The sequence below is a fragment of the Lepidothrix coronata genome, unplaced genomic scaffold (genome assembly GCF_001604755.1).
Source record: "Lepidothrix coronata isolate B3197 unplaced genomic scaffold, Lepidothrix_coronata-1.0 Scaffold87, whole genome shotgun sequence".
NCBI classification, from domain to species: Eukaryota; Metazoa; Chordata; class Aves; order Passeriformes; family Pipridae; genus Lepidothrix; species Lepidothrix coronata.
Genome location: NW_016690267.1, coordinates 1,537,487 through 1,563,100, shown reverse-complemented (window position 1 = coordinate 1,563,100; position 25,614 = coordinate 1,537,487). Strand labels below are relative to the sequence as shown.

Genomic DNA, 25,614 nt, shown 5'->3' with positions numbered 1-25,614 from the left:
AGGTTGGGGTTTACTTATTTTCGTGTATTATTTTCATTCATCTTTCTGTAATTTAATCTTTTCAATGGTTTCTTCTGCATTGCAGCTTAGTACCTTTAGCTACCAGATGTTCATCAAAATTTCATGTTATCTTCTTATCTTTTCCCTTTTATTGACCAGATGAATCACAGCAGATGAGCACCCAAATTTGGTTAGAGATTGATTTCCTATGAATCTCTTCAAGAATTTGGATTGATTCGGAGGAATATGGGCAACTAAATTACCTGCTGCTCAACCAAAAATAAATTGCATCTCCCATGTGTTTACATTTCAGTTATTAGTGAACACTCCCATTCCACCAGTTTTCCAGCAGTGACTTTATCTTGACTATGTTGCTGCTGGAAATAAAGCATTTAAGCAACTAGTTGAGTTTCATTATGACTGTTTTCAGTAAATAAGGAAAATATATACCTTTTAAAAGCAGCTGAAAACAGTTCTGTGGCTGCAATAAGAGCTGAGGAATTGGATTTCCCTCAATAAAAGATGGTGGCTCTTATCAATGACAGGAGCAGTTGGGTCAGACTAAGTATATTTGTACATATAGAAAGACAACCAGATTGTCATAAATGCCCCCTCTTTGGGTGCTTCATTACATACATCTCATCTTATTTTAGGCTTTGGCTGCCTGTGTCTGTATCTGACCAAGTTTTCCTGCTTATTTTAATAGTAAATTAAGAAGGTTAGGTATTTTCTGGACTTTACTTAATCTTTACCTTATATTTAATCATAAAATAGGTCTGAATATTCAGCTTAAACAAACATCTCGTTTTCCAGAGATCAGAAGACCAACAATGTGTAAATCATATCTAGGGATGTGAGCTAGTGGACAAGTGCTGGATCATGGAATATCAAGCAGGTGCTTATGACAGTTCAATACTGAGATCCAGCACACACTGGGAACCAGGAGTGCTTTCCAGGAAGTTTTCATCCTGAACCTCTGCCAGGTTTTACCACAGTGGAATCACTTACCCACTGTGCAAGACTGAGCTCTGTTTCAGGAACACAGCTTGGATATCAGTGTTACACCAAACCAAAGACCTTCTTGATAAAGTTCAGGCCATATTTCAATGGAAATATTTGTTTTTGAAAGTAGCAGATTATTATTTCTGTGGAGAACTAGCTCTTGGATGCTCCCACTTAAGTCTTTATCCATTAGGAATAGGATGTTTATGGACCAGCGATGATGAATTTTCACTAGCAATTTTTTCTATGCTGATTCAAGAAACAAACCCTTCCTTCAGCCCTCCTTGAAGGAAAAATTAAATGTTTCAACTAAAAGCCTGATTTGGTTTTCACAGGTGACTGCTGACTATTCCTACCTTGGTACAGTTCTTTTTCAGTATATTTTATTCTTTAGACATATTGCAGTTAGGTTAAACTCTCTAATGAACTATTCAGCTGTGTATGAGAGCCCAGCTGTTAATCCAGACTTTTTTAGTCATTAATCAGGAGTATTTCTGTTACATAAACGTGACTGTAAGGTGTAGCCAGCTCCATGAATCAAAGTGACCTGTACAAATGTGCTCTTCAGCATTTGGAACTATGGGCAAAACCACAAATAAAACTTCCACTCACCTTGTGGAAATTCTCACACACGGAGAATTTCACCTCCAAAAGTAATCTCTGAATGGGCTTTTTAAACATCTTTTTTTCCTGAGAAAATTAGATGGTATGTGTTTGAAACAATCTACCCCTCAGTGTAAGTCAAAGTTAAGCCTACCTGCATTAACAAATATTTCTTTTTTCTTCTCTCTATTTTCCCCTCTTTTTTTTTTCCCCTACTTTTTAACTTATACCATTATCTACTACACCAGGGAGTAAAAATAAGTTAAGTAAAAGGAAATCATGGTTAAAATCAAAACTCAAGAATTATCTCTCACTTCGGGGGGGAAATTATTGAGCACAACGCAAAATACATTTTAGTGAACAAAATAATGAGAGACTTACTTATGAAAAATACAATCATTTTACAAAACCTTGTATACAGTGAGTAATAATCAGTTCTCCATAATATTAACCAGAAGGAGCACTTAAATTTTTTTGACATCCCTAATCATGGAGCCCAGGGAGAGCTACAGAACATTTGCATTAAATTACTCCTCATTTTCCCAGCCACGTCTGCCCCTTCCATAGGTTTTGCTGCCAGTAGTTGTGAATTTGGCAGAAGCCTACAGATTTCATAGCTCAGATTGTTGTCCCCTGCCAGGAATATCGGGGTGAGGTGCGTTAGATGCTGCATGACAATGAGGGTTGAGGGAAATCCCGCTGGTTTCCGTGTGTGGCACCCGGGTGGCACCGTTGGTGTGGGATTCCTGAGCAGATCCTCGTGTGCGTCGCTCCTGCTGACCCGTGTTTCTGCCAGAGCTCAGGTGAGCTCTTGTGGGAAGGAGGTGAGCCTACAATTTCCACAGCAGCAGTGGCAGGAGGGCTGGAGTAGTACTGACTGCTTTGTGCTGCCTTTCCTGAGGTTATCCTGCAGGGAAAGCTGCCTGAGGTGTGCTGCCACTTGCTGTTGTGGCCTCATATTCCCTTCCCGGGCTCTATTGTTTGGGCTCCTGCCTTAGGAGTGACAAGTGGGCTTGTTTCAGAAGTGTTCATTCCTGGCCTAATTCTGCTTTCATTTAATGCTTTCCAGTACAACAGAAGTTGTGTCAGTTGAGCTGTATCAGCAGAACATCTCTCTCCCTGGGCAGATCAGCCCTGTAGGATTACACTACTTTTATGCAAGCACTGCCTATTAAAAACAGGCTCATCTGAACCATGTGGAGTAGAAATCAATGTAGCCAGAGTTGAAAACCCGGATAATTTGGGGGAGTATTCTATAGCTGTAGAAATATGTTAACACAAGGGCAATTGTGATAGGACGAGGGGGAATAGCTTTTAGCTAGATTGGATATTCCAAAGAAATTCTTGGGGCCCTGGCACAGGTTGCCCAGAGAAGCTGTGGCTGCCCCATCCCTGGAAGTGTCCAAGGCCAGGTTGGACGGGGCTTGGAGCAACCAGGTCTAGTGGAAGGTGTCCCTGCCCATGGCAGGGCATGGAATGAGATGAGCTTTGTGGTCCCTTCCAACCCAAACCATTCTGAGATTCTAGGAGGATTTATGAGCTTGACTCATTTAGAGTTGATTATAAAAAAATCTCAGTGTCTTTAGAGAAATGGAGTGGCTGCTTTTGAAAATCAGAAGTAAATATGCCCAAGAACTGTGTAGCAAACACGAAAAGCAATTCAGCTACAGGTGTGTACATTTAAAAAGTACCTGTGAGGCTGATAATCAAGGTTTGTTTTGATGCTACAAGCTGGGGAACCTTTCCCTGCTTATTGCATTAACAGAAGTAATGTGTGTTTCTTCCCAGAAGCGATGGCACCCTTAGGAAAAAGGCAGGTCTAGAGCATCTCTGAGTTGGGATTTCTGAGAGGGACTGAAACAAAACCTCAATTAAGTGGATTGGATTAACACTGACTGGGAAGTGGAACTGATATTCTGAGGGAAAGGAAAATACTTCCAGAAAATGGTTGAATATTTCCTCAGTAAAAATTACTATAGAACTTAAATGCCAAAGCAAACAAACAAGCAAACCTCTGGAATTGTCTAATGCTGTATTATCTCATTACTTAAACAATGTATTTTGATATTAAATATTAAATACTTCGGCATTATGTAACTCAATATTATACAGGTCAAAACATTAATTTCTTTTGGCGTTGCTGAAATCAGGTTTAAGAGGAAATAAATGCCCTTGAACTGTTTTATTCTTGGTAGAACTGCCTTTTCTAACAAAAAGCCGCTGTGTTGAAAACTAACTGGTCAGCTCTGTGTTTCAGCAAGAATCAAGTCATTTGGGTATTACTGGCTCTCTCCCAAGCAGCTTCTGCTACCAGACTTGGATTTCTATTTTCTGATCTGCAGAGTGGATAAAAGTTAGTTTTTTGGCAAGGGTGTGTTCATGAATTGTGCAAAAAGAAATAATAATATCATCTGCTGTGGGCTCTGTTTATTACCTCCTCTGTTGATATAACTTAATGTGGTATAGATTAAAATTTGTTAAAATTAAGATTATCCTTGTTAAAATGCTCTATATGGCTAAATTATCATATGGACTTCTTTTGAGTTATTGTGGGCCACCACCTTTAGCCCCACAACATGGAAAGTCTCTCTGGGCTGGGGGAGGGAAGTCACCTTTCCAGCCAGTGGGAGGAAGGTGTTAATATTTTAGCAGTTGCTGGAAGTTTCTTTCACTAGTCTGAGGCACTGGCTCCGCTCCATATTTAGGGTTTCCATCTCATGAGGATTCTGATCTAATACTTTTACATCCCTTGCTGAAACTAAAGCCCTAAGTAGGCTATTTCAGTGAGAAACACCATCATCTTGTCCTTGGTGCACACAACTAAAGTCATTGAACTAGAAGGAAGAATTACTTGAGGGAAAGTTTTTGGCATTTGCTACGTAGCATTTTGGACCTGGGTGATCGTTTTGTTTCTCTTTGCCTTTAAATCTGTGTCACCTTAAGCACTGTAGAACTCTAAGAAGATTTATAATTGCTTCTTTGGAAACAGTCCCAGTGATTGTCTCACTATAACGTTACAGGGGATCCAGAGCAGTCCTGGAAACCACGAGCTTTATATGTCACGGAGGACTTCAGTCTATTGAAGAGCCCCCTACGTAGTGATTTTAGGGGAGGGAAATTAAAAATGCAGCCTGAAACTTGAGTTTCCAGCTGTAACACTGCAGTGATTTGCCACAGAGTTTGCAAAAGCAACAGGACTTCTAAGAACTCCTTCTCTTGCTGTATCCTTCTCATTTATCACAGCCCTTCAAGGAGCTCCTCTTTAGCAGAACCCCATTCCCACCTAGCTATTATGTCTTCTTATTGTGCTCATGAATCCAAAGTGGAGAAGCGCTGCTGGATGGGATTCTCTTCTGAAAGGCTGGGAAAGCTGCCTCAGGAGTAAAATTACCAGCCTGACAAATTTTTCTCATCCACTTTTCCTGTCTGCTCTCACTAAAGACACGGGTGGGGCAACGGGATCACTGCTGTGCCCCACGGGTGGGACTGAGATCTCTGCTGGCAAAGGCAGCTCTTCCCTTTGACAAGTGGCTTTTGTTTGCCACACAGGTAGAATTTGTGTTGAAATGGGCTCCTGAAAGTGAACTAGGAAAAGGAAATTCCCTTGCTGGGAGAATCCTGGATCAGTGAACAAGCCTGGCTAAAGTACCTTGGGAAGAAGCCTAGGAGCATAAAAGGAATGGATCTATTTGCTGGTTGCTATTTAACGTGTGTGCTCTCTCTGTGTCATCTTGGGAGTGGCTGTGTGGGTAGATGTGCTCTGAGTGGAGAAGAAAGCTTTGGGCAGCTGAGTATCTTCCTAATGTGATTGCTGTGCCTGTCCAGGGCATGTTTTTAAGGCAGTGAGGAAAGGAGTAAGGAAGTTATAATTGATTTATATTGATACAGAGCATTTTCATAACACAGTGTTGAAAAGACTTTGTAGAAAGGTGGGTCAATTGAGAAGAAAATGTGTAGAACTGAAGTAAAGAAGGCTAAAGAAGGTTCTCAGTGTTTGGTTTTTCTTTTTTTTTTTTTTAATTAAACCCTCTGGATGAAAAACTTCTGTATTCTCTATAGATGTGAAAAATACTGCCTGTGGAGCTGCTGGTAGTTCATTATTCAATTTAATACAGTACCCTGTTTCAAAGACTGTTCTTGCAAATGATTATTCTCTGCTTCTGTCAGCCTGTCCTCACACTCGGAGGACCCTTACTGAGCCAAGTCATTTAAAAGTCAAAAACTCTGTAAGTGTGTTGGTTTTTCTTAACACTGACTATAGTAGCAAACACATCTGGTATCTTTGCTTTATTCCTTAAGTGATCTGGTTTATTTTTGCATTGATTACTATCATGGTGTTAGTGCATGGGAAAAAGTAGAGACTTTCTCTCAGCCCCTGTTTCTAAGGCTTTGAATACAAACTGAGAGGACTGGGGCAGAAAAAAGCTTGGGAAACTTTTCAGAAGGAGATTGTTGGATGTGAATGTGCTGGCAGCGGGAAGAATTCTTAGGATTCTTGTCTGTGACCCGATCCAAGGAGAGATTTCCAGTAATGTTACTAGACATTGGATCAAGTTGGATATGGTTAGTGGGGCTTTGGCATAAGTAACCTGGAAAAGAAGATAATTTCAAGGACTAATATTACCTGGATCATTGGCATGTGTCACCAATGTGCAAACCCCTTCTAGATGTAAAACCATCAATTAGATCATCTAGTTCTCATACCTTGCATCCTCCTTGGCTCTTGTAAAGTTGTACCAACAATATTAAACATGTTACATAATGAAATAGGCATTTTGAAGCCTCTACTGTTGATTTAGGGAGTAGATAAGCAAAACAGAACAGCAAAGAGGAAAAGGAAGGACACAAACCAATGTCACTTAGTCAATGAAGTTTTCAAAGTCTCAGAGAAAGAAGAGGGTAATACAATCTATGCTGTAGACTCTGACTGGCTGAGGTGAAACATGAAGAAACATTTGCTGTAGAAAAGGAATATTCATATGAGTATTAAAAATAATATATATTTGATAGTCTTTTCAGCATATCTTCTATGACTCATTTTAAGATACACTGCCTTTTTTTCTGCTTATATTATTTTTTCTATTGTCAGGTCCTACAGTATTTTATCCTTTTCTATCCATTTATTCTTTTCTCTTTCTCTGTAGGAGGTACTGTAAAGCCTCTCTTTGATTGTGCATTGATGTAAAATTGAACAGTGTATATTATGAATGTACTGCTGTCCCCTGGCAAACACTGACAGATGTTGGAATACTTATTACTCTCACTTCATGATCTTATAAATGTGATCTCTTTTTATTATGAGGACATATTTCATTGCTTATCTGATCCAAACCCCATTACAGTTTCTGGACAGATTCCTATTGATTTCCATAAGTTTTGGAACATTCCTTAAGATCTTTCAATTCAAAAGCAGCTTGTGGCAGTGTAGAAAAGGGAAGATCAGAGGGACCTTGGCAGCTTTCTCCCTGTATTCCCTCAGAGTGTCTCTCCCTTCCCAGAGTCAAGTCACAGCCTCCTTTGCTGCTCCTGCCATCCACAAGTGCTTTCCTATAGCTCTCTGCCTCATTGATTCTCCATCTGTTTTAATCTGAACATCTTTCTGGTGACCTCTGTTCACATCTGGTGTAAATATGCTACTATTCCAAGTGTTTTTCCTCTGTCAGTCACCATTTCAGGGAATGATTTATTGTAGCAGGAGCCGTGTGCTCTGTGCTGTACTAAGGGATTCCGCCTCGAGGATTTCTTGTGTCTTGCTTGACTGAGGCTGGGAAGCACGAGGCAATGTGCTGCCAAGAGGCTTGACTGATAACCTGTCCCCCCAAATTAGGGGGTAAATAAAGGAGATGGGGATCAGACAGGCAGAGAAGGCAGCTGTTAGACACATTTCCTCGAAGTTGTGAAGGACCCAAGCCAAACCTTAGGGATGTCAGTCAGGAGTCTGCCAACCAGTCTGAAAGACATCTAAAAACAAATGCTGGAGGCTTAACCCATTTGTCTGAGTTAGAGGACAGTGCCTTAATTGCAAGCCACTTCTCCTTTTGCCCTTAAAAACACAATATACTTCATACAGATGGAGCCACCACATTACTACCTAAAAGCAATTTATATTCTGAAGTTGTACAGATTTTTTTCTCTTATTTCAACACTAGATTAAGAGGGGAAGGAATTGTGACAGAATTGCTGTTTGAAAAGGAATTTGAATACAGACCAGGTGGTTAATTTGCCCACGTTAGTTAGGATGTTTAACAAGGGAGGGTGCAGTCTGCAGTCAAGTCTCTGGAAGAACATCTCTATTGCTATTTAGCATCGCTGCACAGCTTTGCATTTTTGCCCACATTCTTTTGTGCTGTAGCCTTTTTTTCCCCCCAAAAACACCAGGCAAAGAAAATAGCATGGATGAGAAGTGGCATATCTGAACAGCTCCGTGTGTCTATTCCATGAATTGGTACAGAAGAAAAGGATGCATCATCATGCTTTGATAACAAGCAAATCAGGAGCAATTACTTTTCCCTTTCAGAGAAAAGGGGATCACTTACAGTACTTCAAAATAAGATTTATTTTTTCCCCCTGGAGAATAATAATCATTCTCTCTGTAAGCTGAGACACTATCATTGCTTTCAGTCTCACTGAGTGTGGTGTGTGAATGCATCTCTGCACTCAGGAGAGAGATTGCTGCTGTTGAACTGGAGAAGCTGTGGTGATGTCAATTCTTAAGTATCACTGACTCCTGATCCAGGTGGATCAGATTTTGATCTTTGTAACACATCCTCTATTCTGAAGGAGAAAATGAGTAGAGCAGATAGTTTTCCATAAGGTTTTGGCAACTACAAAACATTTGTGAAGTGATAATGCAGTGATTGCTTATGTCTGAATGAAATTCTATAAGGAAAGCACTTTATTTCCTAGCAGAAACTCATGGCAAACAGATATATCTTACATCACAAATCACAGGTGGGGGAAGAAACCATATTGCTATTGTACAGTAAATGTCATGTCAAATAATGCAGATTGAAATTAAGAAGCAAAGACAAATATAAATATCAATCTGTTAAAACTGTTCTTCTCCATGAGTGGCTTTATTTGTATTTATTTTCTATTTTCCAGTGGGATTTAAAAAACTTCAACAGTTTCATGACAAGGCTTATTTCTTTAATACTTGAAGAGGCCACATGAAGAAAGCACGTTATGCTGATTATAAACACTAATACATTATTAATGAAATGAAACCAGCTAATTCATTAGCCAGTGTTAATACTTGCAACAGGAAAAGCTAATGCCTGGTTTCTTAGTAGCACTTCTGTGGGTGTTTTCTGTCACTTGGCTTTGCTGCAACACAGAAATATGCTGGAATAGCTTCTCAGGCTGAAGTTACCAGTGCCTCTTTCCGTGTCTTTTCCTCAGTTAGGTGTGATATCCATCCCGGCCCGGCTGCCCCAGCTCCTTGCCCTGCTGTCCCTGAGGGTTTGTCCCGGCCCCAGTCAGTGGAGGCACAGCCCAGCTGTGACACTGCAACTGGACGTTTGTGTCCTGGAAGCACAAACACTCCACGATTTTCTTCAAGCCTCGATTTCCCCCAATCGATCTCCTTTAATCAATCTTTTAAGATGCTCCTGAGCTGCTGAAAGGCTGTCTGAGTTTACCACCTTGCTCAGTCCCATTGCCCTCTCCCTGTTGCTATTATGCCAGAGCCATAGAGGGATGGCATTACACCGGCTTCTACTGTGCCTATGGAATTACAGGAATCAACAGAGCAGCTGTAAAGCCCGTGCTAAGAGGGAGCTAACGATGGAAAAAATGCTCATAATGCCTGTCTTTTGGTGTCAGTCCTATAGCAGTTGTTGTCTGTGAGGCACAATAGAACATCTGGAAGTGAGAACCCTTCCATTCAGGTAGCTGGAATTGCATTACCTGCTCTGGCATAAAGAACAGGATTAGAATGACAGACCTCCCCACTGAAATATTTGCTTCTGAATAAACTTGTCAAATGCAACAAGGAGTGTCATGGCAAAACTTTCCTGCCTCTGCTGTGAGAAGAGCTGCTGTTTATAGGCTGACAAGAGGGCTGTGTTTAATTGAGCTGCGTTTTGCTGCCGTCTGCTGTAGGCAGATACAATGAGAGGGGACAAAGGGCAAGTTCAATTCATTGCTATCAAGCTTCCTTTCTTCTTGGAGCAGGTAACAGCAAAATAATTCCTGCAGGTTTAAAACGGGTGCGTGGTAGCAAGAATGGGGGAAACAAGAAACTGCTGCAACAGCTTCACATTAATTTATGCTCAAGAGATTCACCATTCTTTATGGCACAACAGGGGACCCTAAATATAAAGGGGAATACAAACTAAGGAAGATAATGGAGAAGGAAGGCAGCCTCCAATACCTTTAGAGTTCCTGCATTATTCCTGTTTGCCAGAATCCACTCTGGTGAGCGTTCACTTCAGCATAATGAAAGGGTAGCTTACAGTATAGCTTTGTAGAAACTAGGTCAGGTAAATTGGAGTTGCTATTGTAGCTTTATGTGCTCTTCAAGTGTAGATCTAAATTCAAATAAAAAATTTTAAAAGGGTACCTTTCATTAGTATCCATCCCAAAGCTATCATGCCATTCAGTACATTAAATCCTGACAACACAGGTCTGGTTTGCAGTACTTTAGGAAGTTATGCAGGTAGTTTTGTTGATACTTGAACTACTTCAAAACTCATTTCTGATTTGGAAATGCCTGTCTTTACACCTTAATATTACTATTTTTTCTCCCAGTGTTTATTTCCTTGTTTGTCTTAGATTATGCTGCAAGAAAAAAGTAATACCAGTTTCACAGCCTTAGCTGGGGGGTTGGAAAAGCATCTCCACAGCCTGTGTCTGCCTTGCTCAGAAAGCTGCAGTTTGGGCACCAGAAACAAACCTGTTGCATTTGTCCAACTTTCTTTGTGGGCTAAAGTTTCATCCCCCTTCTCGAGTTGTTCAGCCTGTGCTGGGAGGTCTCACTAATGTCCTGCCTTGTTGCTTTGTGCCACCTACAGAATGCTCTGCTCAGCTAATGAAGGTGTTATTTGCCACTGTAATGACTTTAAACATTGGCAAAATCAACCAGAAACTAGTGCTTCAGTGAGCCAGTGGAGTCATACAGGCAAGGAAATATTTTATTATAACTTCTTTTTAACACTTTCTGAAGAATTTTACCTTTCCTCCTCCCCGAGAAATGGGAATATGTTTTAGATTGTGTCCTCTCCAGTCGATGCAATTTAGTTTTGAAAGATTAAACTCTCTTTTTTTTGTGCCAGTGGCCATCAAGGCTACAACTTGGGTCCCTCATTCATGGGCCCCGTTCTCCTGAACCACAGAAACCCATCCAGAGTGGTCCTTGGGATGGAGAGCCTGTCACACATCAGGAGAGACAAAATTCCTGCCTTCCAGACCATTAAACAGCAGTTGAAGTATAATGTTGAGCTGATGGGAATGAATTCCTACAATATGGCTCGTAAACCAAAAATGAAACACTCTGTTTTGGGAGTCTTTTAACTGCTCATTTTGTTCAAAAATGCTAAAACAAAATGATTCAACACTTGCAGAATGTGGTTTTTTCCTGTACACTTCTAAATTTAAAACATGTTTTGTTGGTTTTTACAGTTCCAATGTACCCCCATAAAGCAGTGATATTACCCAGGGGAGGGGGAAAAAAAATCACATTTCAATTTTTTTTTATAGAATATTTATTTAGTTATGCATAACAGATGACAACAAATGTCATTAATATTAACAGAATGGGATAGTTCTATTTAATTTCTGCTTTGTGAAGTCTTATTCTCCATGCTTGACTCTGGGGGGAAAAAAACCAGTTTAATATAATTTCTGTTCCTAATTTACTGTTTGCTGGTCTCCGATGGTCTTCTGCTCTCCCGTTGCAGTGCTTTAATAGTGACCTGCCTTAAAGATATGGACTTTCTTGTTTGTTCCCAAGGCTTTTCACAGGTGGAAAGGTGGATATCAATTATTCAGTAGGAATTTTCTCCCTGACAAGACTTTCCCTTGATATCTTATCCGAAGACAGACCTCCTCACATACTGATTTTCTTGCATCATTTACCCTTAAGCCTAGAAAAGGGTGTCTACCAATGAGCTAACTAAGCTAATAATTTCTGGCTCTTCAAGTCTTAATATATCAGAGTGCTGGACTCCAGCATGAGTTCAGATTGTTGTGGAGGCAAAGGTTATAAATTATGTTGGTCTGGTCGTAGTCTGGCAGCTCCAGGGCAGTTTCCAGTGGAACCTTGAGCTAAATATTGTTGTGTCTTTGTATGAAAACCTCTCTGAAGATGCTGCCTACAAGCACACAGCCCACCTGTGTTTTTTACAGCTGGCACCTGAACACTCCTTGGAGTGAAATGGATGCTCTTTATCGTAGCTCCGAAGGGAATCCAGGCACATGTGCCCCTCTCAAGTGCCTGGTAATCCTGGCAGCCTCTGGCATGGAGGATAAGGAAGCAGGAATGAAAGGCACTGCTGGTGCCTCAAACAGGCAATATTTGTCAGCATTTATAACGTGCTTCTTGCTCAGGATTTCAAATCTCCAAAACACTGGGGTAAATCCCAGAGCCTCCCTGCTCTGTGTGTTCATTTGCAGATGGGGGAAGGTGGGGAGGTTCAGTGGTTTGCCTGTGCTGTGGTCTGAGTTGGTCTCTCGGCGTGGATTAGAAACGAGGCAGGGAAATCCTTATCACAGCAGTTGGGAACATTGGGACTAACCTACAGGTCTAGGATTGAAACCTGGAGCCTACTTCTACCTTTGACACTAAAATGGCAGCACAGAACAAGTGAAATATAGGTGAGAGCATTCATAAATTAAAATGAGGCTCCAAATGACCCAATTTGCTGTGCCTTCTGGTTTGCTTTTGGCTCAGTTCCTAATCTAGTTCCTCACAAGAGAAACTCCTCCTGTGAATAGCTTCTCCTTAATAATAGAATATTACTTTACTGATTAATATTTGTTGGACACTTAGTCTAATTACGGTTTCTCACAGCTACTTTAATTACTATAATACGAGCTTTAACTTAAGCAAAGTATTCCAGATGAGTTTAGTGACGCTTTGGAACTTAATTCTGTCCGTGGAACAGGGCAGCTGACTGTTGGGAGACAGGGAAACACACTCCTTCCTGAAGCCAGGACACGTGTTTTTGAACGATAAGATACGTCAGTATTTTTGTTTCTGAATCAAAAGCTGTAAATACCAAGGATTTCCAGGAGCTGGGAACTCTGGAAGCTCAGCCTGGGGAATAGCTGCAGTGAACACGATTAACAGGATAAAGGGGGATGTCAGTGTTTACTCACTAATTGAAACTGGAGAGGCAGAATTAAAAGCCTGTGATTAGTAAGGCATGCCAATATCTTTAAGGACTAGCTCCCATCTTTTCAAATGTGCAGAGGAACACTGGGTGAGAAATTATCCCATTTCTTCTGCGTCGCTTGTGCTGAAAAGCAAAAAAGTGAAATAGGAAGACGAGTCTTTGGAAGAAATTGGTCACTCATTTTTTCTTCCCGGGTTATTTTTAACTCCAGGTTAGGTCACATTCATATTTATTGAATACCCCAGTGGGAAGTACAAAAGTACTTGGATTGGATATTTGCTTGGTAGTAAATATGAACATATTGGCAGAGTATTAATGGAGGAGATCAGGCAAGAAAAAAGTGGAGGATTCACTAATAATGTGACCTGTCACCTCTAGTTCTCAGTTCTCCATTTGTACACCTCCAGTGCCATTTTCAAATGTCACACCTTAATTTCCTCCCTTTTAGAGAAAAATACTTAAAAGCAAAGGATGTTCTTTACCACTGAGAACAGCAACTTCATTAATCAGATTAAAAAACCCTCCAAAAACCAAGTTTCTGTGTAACAGTCCTGTTAAATCAGGAATGATGTCCCTGAAGTCCAACCTGAATTTTCTACTTCAGGTACTTAATATTTACCAGGAACTTGAACCAGAAGCTGTCGAGTTCTGTATATACACAGCAGGGGACTTGAGTGCTTGTTTGATAAGATGTCTGATAAGACGAATGTTGTGGGAATAAATCCTTCTCATTTTTTCGTGGACTCGAATTTCATTAAGACTTTGTTCTCCTCCTTTGGAATTGTTTATTTCACTTCAGGGAAGTGGAAGTGGGGAGTTTCTGAAATGCTCTTGCTTTGTAAGATGTAGGAAGACATGGGAATTTGATTATGGAAAAAGGCTCTCTTACAATATTTAAAACAGAAAAATTAGGTTTCTGCTTTTGCATAATGCCGATTTAGTTTGGAGTGTAATGCTTTCTGCTTTCACCCTTGCAAGCTGATTCTTATTTAGGAGATGAAAGATTGTGCAAAATATGATATTCTTGTATAATTTAAACTGCCTGATAATGTGCTTTAGCCTCCCAGAATTCAGTCCCAACCATGAGGCATTGATTTAAAAAAGGCATTTAAATAATTTAAAATTGTTCAATGCTGAGCATGATCAGCACCCCAATCATTTTCAAATAAAAGTACCTCTAAAAAATTGAAGCAGTTGAATAATTTTAAATTGCTTTATACTGTGCAAGCACAGAACCCCAATCACTTCTAGGATGAAGCACTTGAAAAAAAAAATTGAAGTGCTCCAGTAAATTTAAATTGCCCTATACAAAGAAAAGGGCCTTTAAATTATTGGATACTTGATTTTTTTTCTTTAAATTTTCTAATTTTTAGGTACTACTCAAACAGCTTTAAATGCTTTCTGTCCATAAATTTTCAACAGCAGTGTGATAATATTGATATTTAGATGTAGATATAGGTTGCCAAAGCAAGATCCAAGGCAGAAATTCACATTTTTTCACAACCTCTCATGTGTTTTATGTTTATTGTTTGTGTCTGTTGCCTGTGAAATGTCAGGTGGAGCAGATGATAGGTTTGGTAAATACAGATAATTATTGAACTAATAAATGTACTGGAAATGCTGTCTACAGTGTTAAAGGGGGAGGCTACAGAGGTTTCCTGACCACTGCAGGAACTTAACTTGTTTTAAACTATGGATTTCAAAAGCAAATTCTAGTTTATTGTAGAGGTTCCAGGATGGAGTTTGTGGGATACAACTGTACCTCTGTCCTTACAGCTCAGAACTGACAACTCTTCCTCCACCTAAGGGAAAAAAATCAGTATGTTCTCGTGGGTACAGAGAATTTTCTCTGATGGTTGTTTCTACAACAGACAAAAAAATCCCCTGGGATATTTAGTAATTAACATCCAATATTTCCCAGAAACACCACTCCTTGATGGTTGAAAGGAAGTTTTCCTGTAAGAAGAGAAGGAATAGTTATTCAACAGGGTGTTACTAAACATCCTTCAGTACTCCTGAGGTCTCATTCCCAACAGGGCAGGATTTTCTTTGACTCCCAAAGACACGTGGGGTCAATAGCTGTGTCTTCTGCACAAAAGACTTCATTCAGCTCTTAAATGGCAAGCAATTAGAAGAGAAAGGGTTAGAGACCAGGCTCTTGGTTTCATGTTATTTATGTTCAATTAACTTACCAGACTGGTTGTTTTTTTTTTTTTTTTGTTCCTTCCTGCTTTGGCTACTAAGTGTTGATCTTTAATAGTTATCATGTCCCTACCATTAATGGGTTTTATTTCTTTGGAAAGGTCATGCTTGATGTAATGTCACTGTTAACACGAGGGAGCCTGTAAGCTTTAGACATTTTGCTTTACTGTGATGTGCTCAAAAATGTTGAACTACTCGCTGTCTTTCCCCTGGGCTTTGCTTCCACTGAAATCAGAAGCATCAGTACAAGTTCTTTTAAATTTTTGACCGTGTTTTTGCAATTGGTTAAAAGTACTCCTCAAGCAGCAGCTGGCACTGCTAAAAAGATCTGGGTCTGTTTTTTTTTTTTTAATGCTTTTCTATTTGTTTCTAGATGACTCTAAGAGCTTGAAAATTGCTACCCCTTTAAACAGGTGCACAAGCCCTTGGCCAGTAAAATGAGCAGTGATGCAACAAGTTAAGTCATATCAGTTCAGTGAATTAAAGTTATGTCTGGTTACCAGCCTGCTACTAATAAGGTACAGTTAGTGCTCTTTAGGAAAGGAAAGTAGAATCACTTAAAATCAGCCTTGAAGAAGATTTCTAAGCTCAGTTCCCTCTCCTATAGGTGTACATAATGTGAAAAACATAGGAATATTTTGACTTCTCAGCTATCTAAAAAGATATGCATTGTATTTATTTTACATCCTGGAGTTACTTATGTCCCTAAACTTTAGCAGCTGGAATGAAAAGTGACATATCCATCTTTATTTCCTGCAGTTAGTTAGCAGGACAAGAAGAATCAGTACTGCAGGTGTGTCACAGGGGTTTTGGCCTGATTTTCTGAGCTGATATGAGCTTTATTCTCTTATTGCTTAACCTTATTTTCCACAATTCCCTCTCATAACACTTGAAACCACTGGGTAGTTTCAGAGTTGGGAGACTGAGCTGAGTGTCAAATTCACAGGATTTTCATGGGAACGAGAAACAGATGAGAAGATTTACAGGCCTTGTCCTTCCCAGAAGAGAGTTCACCTCTGAGCTTAGTTTTTTTAAACAGAAATCAGTAGGAAGCCAGCCTTCCCAACTATTTATTTAAATACTATCATTCTGCCATTGCTCTGTTGTAAAGGAAAATAACCACGTGACCTGTGATAACTGTGTGAAACGTATTTTTCCATGGCTTGTTCTACAGAGCAGATTGTCCTCTTCCTCTTGAAGTCAAATAAAAGCATGTCAAAACTGGGAGACAGCTTTGCATTGGGCTTTTTGCCTTGCACCACTTTCTCAGTTTTTATAACGAGTCTTTGGCTGTTATGATTTTTTTGTTTTTTTCTCCAATAACCTCGCTGGAATCAAAGAGATTTTACTTGAAAGTATTAATTTTTCAAAAATCTTACATTGTGAGTTTTTAGGAGAAGGTCAGAAAATGTTCAACAAATGGTTTTTTGAAGTTGAAAACTAGATATTTTCTCTTTTCCTTGTACTTTTATGAGTTCCAAGGGTTGATTCTTGATTTTTCCAGTGTTTCAAGGTGATAGCATTGCTATGTGTTTAATCCTCAAACCCGTGCTCTTCTTGGAAAGATTGTTTTCAGCAGGCTCATTTTCACTTTTAGCCAAAGACAGATGTTCAGTGTTACACCAGGTTCAGTTTTGTGGAGCAGTAATAATTGCTTTATGCTCCAACTTTGTGGAATATAAAGAAAACAATAGGTGGAAGGTTGCATTTTTTTTTTTGATAACGATCACACTGTTGGGAAATTAAACATGTATCATGTTCCTTATAGTTTCCAGCCATCCTATCCAAAACCCCACTATCTGCTGTAAGAAATATGATTTTAATTTTTTCTCTAACAGCTTTTGCCACATCGGTGTTTCCCTGTGTGGAATAATGACTTTGCCCCATGCAACTGCACGTGAAGGGTTATAAATATTTGGGAGGAATTTTTAATTTATTTCCTTTTCTGGTAACCAGAGATCCATATTTTCATTCATCTAAGTGCTTCGTGAAGTCATTACTGCCAGAAAATAGGATGAACCTGTTTCTTTCATTAGGCAATAAATAACTAAAATGTTTGTTATAAGCAGATCTTTGAGCAGGTTATTGCTGTGAGGCAGTTTAGGTTTCAGTAATTCCCCACCTTGCAGTAAAACCAGTTCAGAACTCTGACTTTCAATGTTTCTTCTTTATGCCTCTTTCACTGGTACAGGAGTGCTCTTGAATGGCTCATTTGCATTATTCTGTGCCCTGTAAAATGAATTTATTATGCAGCTTCTCTAAATAGGCTAACCAGTTGTAATCTCATTCCACTGGTGTATGGGTTTCAGCAAAACATGATTACTTCTTTCATAATGCCTAAAAATCAACAAAAACTAACCTTGGAGCCCAACCCGTCCTTTTGCTCCAGTCTGGTGTGTTAGATGGTGCCATTAATCACCATGGGGAGGGATTGACTTGCTAAACAGTTGAGTAATTTAAAATATTACTTACTTTGAGCACAGGTAACACGTTTTGGCCTCTGTTATTAATCATTAAAATACTTAATGAACCAGGATGATATTTATTCCCTGGATCACAAAAAGCTGAACAATGTTGATCATCATCTACGCTGATGGAACAGTAGGTTGATCCTGCCCTCTGAGCCATGTGAGTACAACTCCTCTTGAGCTGGAAGCTCAGATTTAGGGGCAGATCCTTTGTCTCAGCATGGAGAGGGAAGGTTAAGCTTGTGCTGTGAGATCTCTGCCCATTGTGAGCAGAGCTGGTTCCCAGCTGCTCAAAGGGCACAGATTTAGCAATGCATGAATATTTATTATTTAGCAATGCATTTATATTTCATAAAGATTAATCCTGACTGTTTGCAGAAGCTGCTTAACACTGTTATAGGTAAATGGTGACAGTACCTCTGTCCATGTCAAATTTTTCAACTCTTTGTATGCTGGTTAATTTTAGAATGATCGTGAGCATCAGCATGATGAGACTTTAAAAAGAAAAAGTAGAATTTCAGGAAGCATTAGACAACATATTTTGGGCTTAAGGAAATATCAGGATCGCTTACCAGATCCTGGAGAATATTTATCTGGAATTCTTTGTGTATTTTGCACAGGTGTGAACATAAGCAGACACATTGAAAGGCAATTGAGATGATCACAGAGATGGATCCATATAGGAGGAGTTGGAAAGAGCTTGGTTTGTCCGGCCTGATAAATGGAAGGTTTAGAGAGGACAGAGGTTAATTAAGTTATGACATGAGACTTGTAAGAGAATAAATGGCTGTAAATTGACCATGAACAAATTTATTCTGGAAGTTATGAAATGACCATCAGAATAAAGGTCGGGAATTATGGAGTGTAGGAAGAATTATTTATGATCGGGATCAAGAGATCCAGACAGAAGTCTGTAAGTTGTGCCTGCTTGTGACACCAGAGGTGGTTCATTCCAGGCCTGGGTAAGGGTTTCACAGAACCTTTAGGGCTGGAAGGGACCTCTGGGGACCATCCAGTCCACCCTCTCTGCCCAGGCAGGGTCATCCGGAGCAGGTGACACAGGAACGTGTCCAGGTGAGTTTGGAATGTCTTCAGGCTTTCCTTGGAGTTCCCAAGTTTTTCCCGGGGTTGTGAGTCAAGTGAGCTCCAAGGCAGCTCAGGTTCTGAAGCATGGAAAATGTGATAGTAAGAGTTTATTAAAAAGCTGAATTTTCGGGTGCAGTCCCAGGGCAGGTTGTGGTGCAGACTGGGGGGTCTCACACCCAGCTGTGTTTCTCCAGCTCCACTATCCCGTGGGCACTGGGTGTCACACCTGGAACTGTGACTGGGCTCAGGGAGCAGATGGAAGTGGAGAAGAGCAGAAAAAGTGACTGGTTTCCAGTCAGGTGGGTGCTGGGGAGAGAGGACTCATCCCAGCTGTGGCTTCAAACGGGGATGTTGTCAAAGCGCTCCTGTGCTTTCTGGTGCATTTCTCATTTTCTCTGCCCCGAGCAGGGTGGACTCCGAGGCACTCTGGGCTCTAAACAGACCCTGGAGTCACATCTTAACCCAGTGACAGTGCCTCTTCCAGAGATCTGGAATTTCAGAGGACAACTGGCTGTTCAGGCATCACCACTGGCAAATTGCTTCTTGAATAACTTAACGAGATTCCCGGTGTCGTGGAAGAGGCACATTTTTTACTGACTGTGTGATAAAATCCTTATAATAAACATAGATTCCCCAGGAAAGTGCTCATAAAGAGGAAGCTCCTGTGGTAGGTAGTCTCACAAAAGAGTTTGTCACATTTTGTTTGCAGTTAATGGATGCCTGGTGCAGTCACCCAGCTTAGTGACAGGAGAACTGAATTCATGTGAGACAATAAAGTCATTCTAATTTGCATTTTCATAGCCCACTCTTCAGTACTCCAAGTGTGACTCTGCCTTTTAGGACAGAGCTGTGCAGTAAATGGATAGGTAGGCCCTTTAAAAGAATATTTATCATCCTTGAAGAATCTTAGTGCCAAATCTTAATAGCATTTCTTACAAAAATGACTGGAATTCGCTATCAGATATAGAGGTAGAGCTGTAGAGATTGTAAATAGTCTTTTCTTTTTTTTTTTAACTTCTCTCCTGATAAAAAGAAGAGAGGTTAAAGCCTGAAACAGTGAAAACTTCCCTCGAAAATGAAAATACTGAATAAAAAAAAATACCCCAGATTGTAACACTCCAGAAATCAAATTAATTCAAAAGAGCTGCGTGTTTTCATTCATTTAGTCACTTTCAGAGATAAATAATTCAACATACCTTTATGTAAAGTTAAAATACCTTTGCTAATTATGCCAATCAGAGGATAAGTTGTTCAGGCTTTTGAGGTTTGTTTTTTTTTTGTTGTTTTAGTTGATGTTAAAAAATACAGAAGTCGAGGAGAACTTCATGTCCAGCCTGTGTGTGATCTGATGAAACAATTGCCTTAGGACCTGCTGACACTCTAATTGAAGTCTACATAATGCAGAATTAGAACCTTCCTCAGAGCAGTGCTCTCTTTATTCTGCTTAAATCTCCCTCTGTTAACTTCATTTAAATGACTCCCTCACTTAAATCTAGAGTAAAAACCTAAAATCAATTAATAGTTCTTACTGATTTCATCATATCTGTGCCTGTGATGCTCATCACTTGTTTTTCTTTGATGGCTTCCTCCCTATCCATTTTTGGGAGGGTCTAATGTTGCAGCACCTGAAGATGGAGATGATTTTAAGATTAAAAGATCTTGATCTGCATGATAAAAATGTTTTGCCATGTGCAGTTTAATTCAGTGTTGGCAGTTCTCATTATTCTGATTGCTTTTCTCTCTCTGCTGTTCTCAGCTTCGAGGATCACCGTATTTTATATGAAAATCTGAAGTTTTCATATGCAAAACCCCAAATTTCGAGTTCTCGTGTTTCCAGAGAAAAACTCGGAAGCATAAATTTTCAATGCCCACTTCCAAGTAAATGAGTCACGTGAATAAAAAAGAACCCCCAAAAATCACACTTCAAAAAAACCTGTCCTACCTACAACTGAAAACCAAAAAAAAAATCACAACTAAAAACCTAATTTCTTGGGAAGTGATTCATAATTTTTGAACTTTTGAGGTTATTACTCTTATTAAAAACGAGTGTGATTTCTGTTTTAGCTCTTCCTTTGTGCCGGTTTCTGTTGGTTTGTTTTCATTTCAGATTACTCTCCTGAAGCCAAAGGCAGATTGTGATCCTACAGAATATTGCCCTACGAAATGAGATTTGTTTGCATTTATTGTGTGTAAAATTCCAGTCTGGGCAGATGGCTTTCCCAGGTGTCTGCACCATCTACATCTCTAATTAAATAAAGCCTTGCACAAGGATGAATTTCACACCCTAAGAATGTGTGTGAAACGCAATTAATATTCTGAAGCATGTGTTTTTGTGCTAGGTGATCTCCTGCAGGTAGGGCTGATGAAGATATGAGAGTGTTTACAGTAAAAGGTGAGAAAATTCATTTTCAGGGCGAGGACGTGGCCAGTCAAACCTGAAACTGTGCAAGTCAAAAAGGACATAAACATTCTGAAATTCTTTGAAAGGTTGTTTCAGAGACTGACTTTGTCACCAGCAGAGGAGGCAGAAGAACCCTGGGTTTTGACACGTCGTGATACCCAGAGGTACTTAAACATCAGGGACTTTATTAATTTCCTCTGCAGTGTGGTATAAAATTGCTGTCCTTTTTTTGCTTTCCAGCCATATTCTGTGTGAGCAGCTTTCAGTGCAAATGGTGAGGTCACTAAAGGTCCACCAGCAGGCGTGTGCTGTTTGATTAACTAAAAAAAAAAAAGGTGTTTCTTAGCTTGGTTCCTCATCAGGAGTACAGTTCTCTCTCCGTGGCCAAACTAGGACAGGAGTTGTCTGAACTAGTGACATTTCCTTAGAGTTGACTGGCAATAAATTCAGAAAGACAAATTGTCAGGATATTAAAACTGAGTCCTTGCTCCGTAGGTTTCTGCAAAGCAGCAGGTTATGAAAAACTTTGATTTTCCTTGTCAGTGAACACAGGATCTGTAGGCCTGAGTGGTCACAACTGTCTGGTTTGCTTTTCAGACTTCTAACCCTTTAGATTTTCATGAGCAGTTTGTTTGCTGCATAATTGGCATTTTTGTTCAAGAATTTGGCTTTTTTTCTTTGTAGCAGGTGAAGGATCCTTTTGTACTAATTGCCCAACACTTACTCGACTAGATGTGTGAACAGTATTTATATATTCTGAGATCTACATGTGACATTTAAATATTATTTTCAGTGAATTTAGCTGAAGTTTTTCTTTAGACAGCTATCAGCCCATAAACCCTTTTATGATATCCAAAAATACAAAAACTACATGGTGCTTAAATTCCAATGTATTCTGCTTTGAACAAGTCTCTTTGCCTTCAACATATATCTGCTTGGCTTACTTTTTTCAAGATATTTTTGAAGACTTTTTTCCCCCAGCGTGAAGAACTTTAACAGGAATTATTTTAATGAGATAGACATTTAGTTCAACAGAAGTTACTTCATGGGAAAAATAAATTAAAAGAATAATTGTCGTTTTCAACGGTAATTAATTAAAAACTCTCCATGTGATGACAAATTTAACATTTTGTCTGACATGTTGAGAAGAAGAAAGTGCCTGGAATTGCACAAGTGGAATAAAATGTTCTGTTTCACAGCAAGGCTGAGCCTGAGTCTTGTAATTATTTCAAAGGGAGTAAAGGTCATTTTCTATTTGCTGCATCTGTATTATGTGAGGCTTCTGTACCAGGCTTACAGAAGTTAACTCATGACCCATTTAGATTGCCCAGATTTCAAAGTCAACTTATCCTGTCACAAATCTGATAAAGTACACATATTCCCTTCTCTAAGTACTGACATAGATGATGTCCAAAGAGGCTTTTTATTTATAGCTCTGTAAGACAAGAGTTTCAGCTTTAAGGCTCCAGTAGCTGGGAGATCAGAACACGATTTCTCCTCTTGCTCGCTGTGTTAATCCTTTAGGGGAAGAGCTGTTTGGAGAGAAATTTCAGCATATATGGCTTGGACTGTTTTTCTGGTGTGGACTCATTATGAAACTTTGCTTCAGTTGTTGCTTTGCGTCTCGAGATTGGAATTGTTTTCCTTCTGCTGTGATTGCACTTTGATGCATATTCATTCAGGAACACTCTGAGTCAGAAGGACAGGTACTTTAAAACTGCACCTGTGCACACTGAAGATGTGTGCAGAAAGTGCATGTGGGTCTTTCTTCCTGTGCATGTGCCCATTTAAATGCATATAAGGCTGGGGGTTTTTAACAATCAGTAATCAAGTTTTACGAACAGTTTTCTGGGCAGGCTCGAAATGTGTCAGTTCATGTTTGCAAACATCTCATATGGGAAGACTGAAGGGGATGTGTTCAATTCTCAACCCCTACAGAGTCCAAAATCTCCAATAAAATCAGTATGTCAGTGTCAATAAGTGACTGAGGGATCAGGTGCTGTGTTTTTAAACCTTTTTAGAAGGGCAGCAGCAGTGAGAGTACACAGAAGGGAACAGCAGTCAAGTGTGTTGCACCTTGCTTGGTGTGCTTAAGTCTCTCTCCTTTCTTGGTTAATTCTTCCAAGGGACAAACATAGAGCAGGCCAGGATGGAAGGCAAAGGTGTCCATCTGCTGCATTTGTCTTCCACCAGCTTAATTGCCATGAAATATTCTGCCTTTTTTCTTGCAGTCTGCTGGCACTTCTAGCCAAGCTTTTATAGCCAATGTCAGTGACATGGAACAAACACTCCAGCAGTTGGTTTTGATAAGAAAACTAATGCAGAGCAGGTGGGATGTTGCTGCCTTTGGCTTTTATAAATGGGATCCCCCAGAACTTACAGTGAGTGTGAAGTGCATGAAAGGAAGGAGCAGCCAATGTATCACTGAGTTAGCAAATGGACTGTGAGTGGTGGTGAAGAGGGGAACGTGCAGATGTTAAAATTTCACAGGACACCACTCTAGGATCAGGATCAGCAGATGTAGGTGATAATGGAGTAGAAGCAGGACTGAGGGATGCTGCTGGTGGGTGGGGAGAAGGGAGAGTGCAGTTTGTCACTTGAAGCAGAAAGGAGCCTTCAGCATTCACCAGTGTGGGATAGGGGAGAAATTGTCTTCACAGCTTTATTTGCAAAAATTCCATTGTGTGTTGAGGGCGTCCTGAGTAAACGGACCCATTTGTGCAGGGCCACCTGAATTTAAGAGCGAGTGTCACTCAGAACCCCCGTGTTCAACTGTTTCCTTCTTGGTTTCTGTGTGCACCCTCTCTGCTTGATTTGGCTTGGACTGCCCAGCAAGCAGGAGATTGGCCATAATGACTTGAGATTGGAGTACTCAGTACCCCACCTGAAAGTCAGGTTTCAAAAAACACCTTTGGAGGTTCTGAAGGAGAAAGTGCCTCTGAAAATGTAGTTACGCATATTGAGGCTGGAAAATGTGATTTGGCTTTTCCTACTCTTAAACTCACCTTCTTTTGCCTCTCTCTTTAACCTTTTAAACTTTGCAGTAATTTTTTTTCTTGCTTCTTCTTCCTTGAGCGTTCTTACCTCCATGCTCGCGTGTAACAGCTGCCAAGAAAAAATAACCCTTCAGGTTGTTTTCTCTCCTCAGAAGTAAAATGCTTCAGAGACTGAGATTAATACTGTACTTATTTCCAAGCAATCTTATTTTGCTTTTAAGCTTCCTCCTTTGTCAGGGTGTTCCTGTGGTGACATAGAACTTTGGTGACCGTATACTAACAGTTTCACAAACTGTATTCAACTTTAACCTTCAGATCCACTATGATGCACACATTTCTTTTTCAGTCTTCCCTTGGTGTAAACAAGCTTTTGATTATAGGGAAAATGGACAAACTGTGGCTTGGAGGGAAAGAAAAGCAAGAGTTTATATTTATTAGCAAAGAAGTTCTTTTATAAATAAAACTTCTGTAGGTGAAACTTTACCCTTAAATAAAGAATTTATTCTGTAACTTAGTGATCAACTTTCTGAAACAGGTTTGGAGGTCTTAATTTATCTCTTATTCAAATCAACTTACATGTGCTTAATTTAAGCATATATTTAAGTCCAGCTGTGTTCAGCTAAGCTCAATACATGTGATTTTTAGGAGCAACATTAAATCGTTCAGGAAGATCAATAATATTCTTTATTGATATTCTGAACTGAACTTCACCTTGATAGCTCCTATTTTGTAACTTCCATGCCAGCCCACATATATAAAAGCAAAAACCTTATGTAAAAAATTGTTTAGCAAGATCTGAAAGGGAAGTGTGATGTGATGGATATTTTGTTTTATGAGTATGAAGCCCAATGTTTTGTTTTATGAGCACTGAGCCCAGGCCCGGTATCGTTCCCAGAAGCCAACATGATGGATGAAGGAATGGATGCTCAAAGTCTATTTCTGGTTTTTTTTTCCCCCTCAGATTCTGCTGCTTGCATGGGCAGAAGATTTAGAATGTGTCCCTGGATTCCAGCAGAAGGTTTTTCATATTGAGAAGCCATTTGAATTCACAGAGGACCGGCTGGTTCTGAACCGTACGTTATTTTCCTATATTACTATTGTGCAAAAATCAGAATTGTTTATGTATGCATTTGATTCCTGCCATTTATCAGAGAGCTTTTTTTTTTTGTACTTAGGGTTTTGAATACTGCCATGATTCTGTCTGAGTTCCCCTGCATGAATCCTATATCTCTACAGACTTTACTCTGTTCCATGTATTAGAGATGACAAAATATGATAGATAATAATTAGAACTATATGAATATTATGAGAACAGAATACGTAACTTTTTAAAAAGCAAATTTACTCTTTTTTTTTTTTTTTTATGGTCTTACCTATGAGCTTGAAAATCAGGACTTGCCTATCCACATTTCACTATTAAATAATCTCTGCAGGTTTAGAACTTTGTACCTTAAAAGTTTCATTCATATCTGGTGCAAGTCCAAGTCTTTACATGAAATTCAGAGGAGGCTTGATGGAGC

At 39.7% G+C, this 25,614-nt stretch overlaps 1 protein-coding gene across 2 annotated transcripts in view; it reads left to right on the top strand.

Moving 5' to 3' along the window:
• Positions 1–25,614, top strand: part of CDH13 (cadherin 13) — a 449,115-nt gene that overhangs the window by 62,429 nt on the left and 361,072 nt on the right. For both annotated transcript variants that reach the window (XM_017820998.1, XM_017820997.1), the window contains exon 2: positions 25,056–25,167. In XM_017820998.1, coding sequence (XP_017676487.1) covers positions 25,056–25,167 — 112 coding nt within the window. The remainder of the gene's footprint in view (positions 1–25,055; positions 25,168–25,614) is intronic.